Source organism: Myotis brandtii, unplaced genomic scaffold (assembly GCF_000412655.1).
Source record: "Myotis brandtii unplaced genomic scaffold, ASM41265v1 scaffold48, whole genome shotgun sequence".
NCBI lineage: Eukaryota > Metazoa > Chordata > Mammalia > Chiroptera > Vespertilionidae > Myotis > Myotis brandtii.
The window spans coordinates 345,073-353,329 of NW_005368341.1; the positions used below are offsets into that span (position 1 = coordinate 345,073).

At 38.5% G+C, this 8,257-nt stretch overlaps 1 protein-coding gene across 1 annotated transcript in view; it reads left to right on the plus strand.

Annotated features, from left to right (window-relative positions):
- The window catches only part of THSD7A (thrombospondin, type I, domain containing 7A), a 209,454-nt gene extending 201,488 nt beyond the window's left edge, over positions 1-7,966 (plus strand). The window contains exons 25-28 of the mRNA XM_014547652.1: positions 2,489-2,571; positions 2,916-3,126; positions 6,012-6,099; positions 6,772-7,966. Of these exons, the coding sequence (XP_014403138.1) occupies positions 2,489-2,571; positions 2,916-3,126; positions 6,012-6,099; positions 6,772-6,856 (467 nt within the window). The 3' untranslated portion in view covers positions 6,857-7,966. The remainder of the gene's footprint in view (positions 1-2,488; positions 2,572-2,915; positions 3,127-6,011; positions 6,100-6,771) is intronic.
- The last annotated feature ends 291 nt before the right edge of the window (positions 7,967-8,257 follow it).

Sequence of the window (8,257 nt, forward strand, 5' to 3'; positions counted from 1 at the left end):
TGCCGCCCAGGGCCACACATGGGGGTCCCGGCTGGGGGTGGGGCTTAGGCGGCACACGGGGACCCGGATGGCAGCTCGCGCTGGCCCATTCTGCCTGCATTATGCAAATTAGCCTCCGTCTTTGTTGGCGGTTAATTTGCATATCACACTGATTAGCCAATGGGAGGTGTAGCAAAGGTACGGTCAATTACCATGTTTGTCTATTATTAGATAGGATAGGGAAAACCTATTGGTAAATCTCCAGCTCAGAGTATCTGAACACTCACCCAGTCTGTCCCCACACAAAAATAATTATACATCCGAAGAAGAAATCCAAGTGCAGAACTTTTATGTGTCCTTCATACCCAAATTTACCCCAAAGAACTACTCCAGTCTGCAATGCTTAAAAGTTTCCTTATCTGAGCCCAGTAAAGGCACGGGATCCCAAGGATTCCTTTGAAGAGGGGAAAAAAACTTGGCTCCTGATATTTAATGAGGTGAGGCACTCTGCAAATCTCTTAGAAAGAAACCAAGGTTGGAACTAGAACCTCAACCTCAAGCACATGAACCCAAAGATCTATTGTCTCTTCTTAATTTATTTTTATAGATTTAATTTACAGGAATCTCCATAGCATAGCAGTAGCATGAGTACTGACAGTTATCTGTTCAGGGTGACCTGCTGACTTACTGCCATTGTTTTGACCCTCTGGCAGGGAGAAAAGTAATGTGCATTTGGGTGCCTCTGAGTCTATCCATTTATAAATTTAGCTGTAATATATCCAGTAAGATAACAGGCGCAGGGATCAATGTGCTTTTTGGAAAGCATTAATTTTTATATTGAATTTTAAATTACCTGGATTTATTGAAACCTAATTACTCATTTCCTCCCTTTGAAAGTGGGAGCAGGATGTCAAATTGTATTCTTGTGAAGATAAGATTTTATGTATGAGAAATCTGTGTCAAGAAACCCTTGATAATAGCAACTCCCAGTGGACACATGCGGGACCAAGAAAAGAGACCTTCCAGGAAACCCTTTGCTCTCTGAGTGTTATTTTCTGCGAGAAAAATCTGTTCCAACCTCACATCTAAGAGAAGGGGAAGTGGGGCCTTTCTGAACCGGAAGCATGGTAGGCGGTCCACTCAGCTCAGCAGTTGGAAATGAATATCTACATTCTCCTTTAAACTTTTCAAAAATAATTTTATAGCTTCCCCAGAGGGTCCTATTAGTTTTCAATGTGTTTTGTTTCCCAAATAAGGATGCAAATGATACTTGTCTGCCTTTGCTTCTGCATGTTAAAATCTATTGTCCCCCTGAAATTGGGGCCATTCCCCAATGCCATGGTAAGTCAAATTTTAAAAGACATACCTGTAGAAATCATATTTTCAATTTATTTTTAATGCAGTATACTATACACTATTTTTATTTCTTACTACTGTTTGATACCAAAAAGCCAATGTATAAGTGATTTGTGATAAACTTTATATGCATTCCTTTTCCATCTTTTAGGAGAAATGAGATTCTCTATGAGAAGTAGATAATCATGTAAAGTATTTTACCTACCTGCATGGATCGCTTTAATGTTAAGAATAGTTATCCTTATAAGAAACGCAGGCTGTTGTTTTTCTTTTTCTGTATGTGTTTAATGATGTCACTTCCATGTGGCCATTTAACTGCAACTGCCTTGCAATGACTAACTGCTTTCATAACATTGTTTCTATGAATATTTAATTTATAATATTGAGAATTAGAAATAGTCACTCTGAGAAATGCCACAGGATCATTGATTCTGTAAATAAAGGAAAAACTTTGCTTTGCTAAAATTCTGTTACATTGTACAAGAATGGTTTGAGACTGTGAGTTCCTTCCATGTCACTTTATGGCATCTCTCCCCATCTTGATATAACAACGTAGGCACACATGATACTATGCTGGAAGAGGAGGAAAAGGAAGAGGAATCAATAGAGAGCTGCAGGGTCAAGTTGAAACAGCAGTGCAAGCACACACTTAGTAGCTATATTTGTTTTCTTTCCTGTCCCCCCCAAATTCTGAATGTGATTTTTTTGAAAAAGAAATGCACATTATAAAAAGTGCATTCATGTGGTAGACCATAAATTAAAGAGATATGAAAACTATTTCCTTGAATTAACCAAGAAAGAATTTTAACTTTAAGGGAAAATTCAATCTGCTTTTTAGTGCTGGACGTGGCCTCAGGAATAATGACGGGAATCGCCCGTGTGCAGTCAGGGTTTTCAAGGCAGCAACTATCAAATCGCCTGTTCAGCAAGTGCATGTGGAACACCTGCTCTGCGCCCGGCACAAGGCCGTCTCCTCTGAGTAAAGAGCACCTCGAGTTCCTAAATACAGTGGTCAAGGTTAACCAAGTATTTCTCAGGAAAACCTGTGGGAGTCCCAGCATGGGTTAGGGTTCAAAGACAAGCCTATAGCAACAGTGTGTTCTTATTATCGCAAGAATTACTCCTTGTCAAAATGTGGTTTTCTGTTCTGCAGGGGGCTGCTTGGTGGTTCGCCAGCCCGATGCTGACAGGTCTTGTCACCCACCGTGTAGTCAACCCCACTCGTACTGTAGCGAGGTATGTGTGAGTTCATTAGGGTAGACAGGCCAGCCTCATCATTTGTCACCCCACTGCCTCTTGTGCAGTCATTTCCCTTTACAAAAGGCATGTCTTGAGGCATAAAAATTCTAGTTTGGAACCTCTTTTATCAATATAAACAATTCTGGATGCACTTGCTTCTACTGTTAGGATAACCTTGTGTGCGGTACAAAAAGTGTGTTCTGTTTTTTAATGTAATGAAGACAGAAATTGCATGTAGCAAATTCCCAAAACAGTATTTCATTAAAGCCTTCTCTTCAAGTCGGGTCTGTTAGGCTCCCAAACTCGCCTGCATGCTCAGTAGAAATCTTGCTCTCCCGCAGACGAGGACATGCAGTTGTGAAGAAGGGTACACGGAAGTCCTGTCTTCTAACGGGACACTGGAGCAGTGCACACTCATCCCCGTGGTGGCGATTCCCACCGTGGAGGACAAAAGAGGAGATGTGAAAACCAGCCGGGCAGTCCACCCAACCCAGCCCTCCAGGAACCCGGAAGGACGGGGCAGGACCTGGTTTCTACAGCCACTGGGGCCAGGTGAAGTGACTAGACGGCCTTGATGTAGAATTCTTTAATGATACATTTAACCAACGCCAAATGAGTAAAAAATCAGCTAGCGTTTTCATTGGAGCTATTTATTATCTCACCGAAACTCATTTGTTCTAATGCTGCCATAGAATCTTTGATATTTTTGCTATCATTATGAAAAAAGCACTCATGCTCCAAGTTCGGAGAAATGAAATCACTTTCTTCTGAGAAAAAAAACACACAAATTTAGGATTGAGATTATTCAATCTCAGTCCTAAACTTGCAAGTATAATTATTTTCAGATTGAGCAAAGAAATCTAACAAGGAAAATATTAATTAGGAGGGAAAAAGCCTGTTATCATTCACTACAAATAAAACCATAAAGACATTCAAGAACTTTTCATTGGAGCACAGAGAAGTAATAATTTGAACTCAAAATAGGAACATTAGTAATGTGGTTCCATGCCAAGGGGTGGGGAGACACTCGGTAGCCAGACCAATTTCTGTGAGGCCTTAGTGTTGGCACAAAAGCTCAGAATCTATACTAGCACCAAATATACGAGGGCAAGGATGGAGCCTTCCAGTCTAGATGGACCATCTTGGAGACTGACCAGACCCCTTGTCATATTAGACAGCTCTTAATGTGTCTAGTAATGGGCTTGAAGCTAATGCAGGGAAAGGCTTGAAGGCCCAATGAAATGCTCTTCCTACTCTGTACACTTTCTCTCACCAGTGGGTTCAACCACACACTTATCCCTAGAAATACACTGAGGGTGAGGGTGGTAGCTAAGATCATGCTACTTTTTCTCACACCAGGAGGGCTCACTAGTTCATGACCAAAGGAAATCTCCAGGCAAAGCCAGGCATAGACTACTTTTAAACTCTGTCAGAAACATGAAAAAGTAGAAAGAAATTTGCATGACTAACACATCTCTGTTTTTAATGCATTAAGTCAAAACACTTTCCCTTACTGGAGAATCACTATTGGGATTTTTTTTGAAGTATTTTACATTTAACCACAGTCTCCCGACCTTATTAGGCTTTTAGTTGGAAAAAAAACACTTCATTTTGCAAACCTGACTTGTCTGTGTAAACATGGAAACTCTCAGTGTTCAAGATGGTGGACCAGCAAGTGGCCATTAGCCATCTTGACCTTGACTCAGAGTCCAAGCAGATCTCCTCACATCCAAACTTTTAAAAAGGGAGAATAGCATTAATGCCACACTTAGTTTAATATGGAGTTTCCCTAAAGTAAACATTTTAATATACTATAAATGTACATTTAGACTCAGTTCTTGGTTTTTGAAAAACCCAAATAATATTTATTGAAGAACACTTGGGGCAGATGAACCCAGCAGTGGCACCGCTCTTTGTATTTCACACCCAGGCTTACATGTTTTTAAATATTTAGAATTGACAGGAAAGGATATTTAAAATATGAACTTATTTCCAGCAAATGAAATTTTAAAAAATTTCACAGTATTGGTTTGCTTTCAATGCCATTCAAACATGGACTAAGCCAGAGTTTCTTTGCCCAGTCTATAATGTAACACTAGTATAGGTCTAATTGCATGTATGCAACAGAATATATATGCTGATGTGAGGACCAAATTAAGTTGGCAAAGTCATGAAGTGTCTTATGCTTGAAGTTTGTTCAGAACATAAAACTGAGAAGTTCAAACAGAATGAGACCAGAAAACCAAACGAGAAAAGTCTGATTCTATATGCAGATTCCCGGGCTATCCAAAAGGAGAGAGTTCCTTTGAAACTTTTCTTAAGCCAAAGTGGCATATAGAGGCAATTACCACTCAATTACATGGAATAAGTGAGCTGCCTCAGACCCAGAAAATCACCCACTAATTTATACCAAATATGCTTAATTATGTCCAGTTTTACGGTAAGCCTAACAGCCGTATGAGCTCTCTCAGCCTTAGGACACATCTTGCTAACAGATGCACAAAGTAATCAAGATAAAGCACAGATGCTCACACAGTTCAAAGCTCAGGCAGCTTGATGCTGAGATGCTGGGCGTGGTTCCCAGGGAGGGAGCTTAGTGGGCCTTTCGCTGCCTGGAGGGCAAGCTGCCTCTGTAACACTCACTGCAGAACTAACTGAACCCTACTGCTGCCTTTCGCCTTTTTTCATAAAAGAGGAAATCATCTTCGAATTTCCTTCAGTTATCAAATGCAGGTGATAATAAAAGATCTTTCTATAAAAGCAAGTGTACCATGAACTTTCAAACAGTAGGGAATGTCTATAATAGAAAAGGTAGAAGTTATTTAGAGATCATTTTATATGTTAATAAAACTTGGTTATTTTTGCAAATGATATTGTCAAATCAGCGCTAAAAGACTCTAAGTGTAAACTAGATAAAGGTTATTACTTCCCCAAATTGTTAAATATATTCATTTTCAGTTTATCTGGAAAAAGTGTAAAAATGACAAAGTTTATGTACAAATACCTGTCTGCATCAACTCTAATTTGTGGGACTTCTTTGAAATTGCATTATTTTTCTTTTCTCATGAGCGCAATCTCAAAATAGAATGAAAATCAGAAGAAAATGTTTATGCAGCATTATGCACATATTGTATTTGAAGTAAAATTCAGATAAGAAGCAGCAGAAATTTAGACATGGTAACTTGAAATCTGAACTCAAATTGAAAATATTATTTATTGCCTTTTAATTCAATTTTCATTGATATTCTATCTTTAATGAAGGAACATCTAAGTCATAATAGCAGCTTTGCATTAATCATTAATTGTGCCTAAGCAATAATTCACTTTGAGTTTTGAAAGGACTTGGTCATATATGACTGGCCCATTGGTCATAGTTAAAGATTGTCATCTACATGCCAGACTAATATGAATTAATGATTAATATTCATTCTTCTTAGATGGGAGACTAAAGACCTGGGTTTACGGTGTAGCGGCTGGGGCATTTGTGTTACTCATCTTTATTGTCTCCATGATTTATCTAGCTTGGTGAGTGTTTAAATATTTCAACATCTAAGAGGAAAAATAATATTTCTCTTTTAGAGAAAACACGTTCAATTAACCATAACAGAGGAATGGCAAACTAATGTCTCAAATAAGTATTCCACATTTACTTAGCGTTCATTTGAAGTTCTACATAAACATGACTTTAGTCTTAGATAGTCTAAAAGCTACTAAATCTGAGTCATTTAGTTTCTGAAAATGCTCCAGGCCATCTTCTCAAGTACGTTCTTCTTGGTTATGCAAGAGAATATGCTGATGGTGAACAGTAGATGTTTATATTGAATTAATTCTGGAGGAAGACATTATGGTAGTACCTGAACTTATTTAACTATCTTGCATTATTTATAAATTCTGTATTATTTATAAAGGCTTCTGGCCAAATATAAATGATTACACTGTGATGTCTGTTGTTAGTACTAGAGGAATTCCATTTGGATAATTAATCTTTTACAGGATACTAACATATTTGAAGGGTTCTGTTTCGAGTTTATTCAAAAGATACCAAAAAATCAAATGTTAAGTTTGAATTTAGGCAATGTAGGCAATTAAGTAATTTAGGTTGATCAATAAGTTTCAAACTTTTTTTCATTTAAAACAGCAACATTTACAATAGAAGACTGATTTTTTTCTCCCAATTTTAATGATTTTTTTTAACAGCAAAAAGCCAAAGAAACCCCAAAGAAGGCAAAACAACCGACTGAAACCTTTAACCTTAGCCTATGATGGAGACGCAGACATGTAAAGTATAACTTATCCCAGCACAACCAGTTTCAGCGTTCTGACTCTGCAGTAGAGGCCACAGAGCTATTCCAACTGTGTGGAGTAAAGCCCATTGTACCTTTTCAAAAGAGCGTCATTAAGAAAAGAGAGAAAATCCCAGTGCCATTGGAGACATCAAGACGATACCACTTACACAGGAGCCATCATCCCTGAGAGGTCTAGGGGACTGAGTTGAATACATGCCGCCTTCTGAGAGTCTGTGTGATCGTTCATGAAACCTACCAACTGGCCAAGTATTTTCATCTCTAAAACATGGTGGCGGAAGTGGCCATTGGGAATGCCGACACAAGCCTCTGTCCGCAGTGTTCACTCACAGTAACATTTTAGCATGAAGAGTTTATGCCAAGATCTCTACAATACCATAGGCAAGCATAACATCATGTGCACTCAATTGAATAATACATATTACTATGTCAGATTATATGCCTGGTAATAAGCCATTTTAATGCTCTAAGCTGAGCAGAAAACCCATTGAGTAAATTCAGCATCGATGGTAGCTTTTATTGACCTGCATTTCAGAGGCAAAGACTTTTTATAAGACTTAATTCCTGTCTTTCTCCAAAGTATGAATGCTGGACATGTACTAGTATCTTAGAAGAGTCCTCAAGTTCAGTATTTTATAGTGGTTATTGTCTGGAAAACTAATTTGCTTGTGTTAATACAGTAAGTTTCTACTTTCCCCAAAATTCAAACTGGTTGCCTGCATCTTATTTTGCTAAACGGAAGGCACATTTTTGCACTATATTAGTGCAGCATGATAGGCACTTAACCAGTATTGCCATAGAAACTGCCTCTTTTCATATGGGATGGAGACAACTATGCTGAGTGTCATGGAGACATTTACAACTTCCTGTATCCTGAAGAGAGCAAAGATCATTTTGGATGGCGACAGGATGGAATTGGCTATTAAACCTGCTGTGTACACTCTTCCTCATCATTGCAGCCATTGTGAAATCGACAACGTGGCGGTAATTTAAGTGTTTAAATCCTGAACTCATTAATCCTCCAAAAGATGAATCCCTCTAGTTCAGTGGTTCTCAACCTTGGCTGCACATGAGAATCACCTGGGAATTTTTTTTAAATCCTGATTTCTGGGCCTCATCCTCCGGAAATTCTGTTTCTTTGTTATGGGGTGGGGACACAACATTAGTAACAAAGAAACAGAATTTCCGGAGGATGAGGCCCAGAAATCAGGATTTTAAAAAGATTCCCAGGTGATTCTCATGTGCAGCCAAGGTTGAGAACCACTGCTCTAGTTGGTTTTTAATTGTACTTTGAAGGCTGTTTATGACTAGATTTTTATATTTCTTATCTTTGTTAAAAAAAGAAAAGAAAAGAAAAAAAGGAGCTGGTTGTCTTTTTA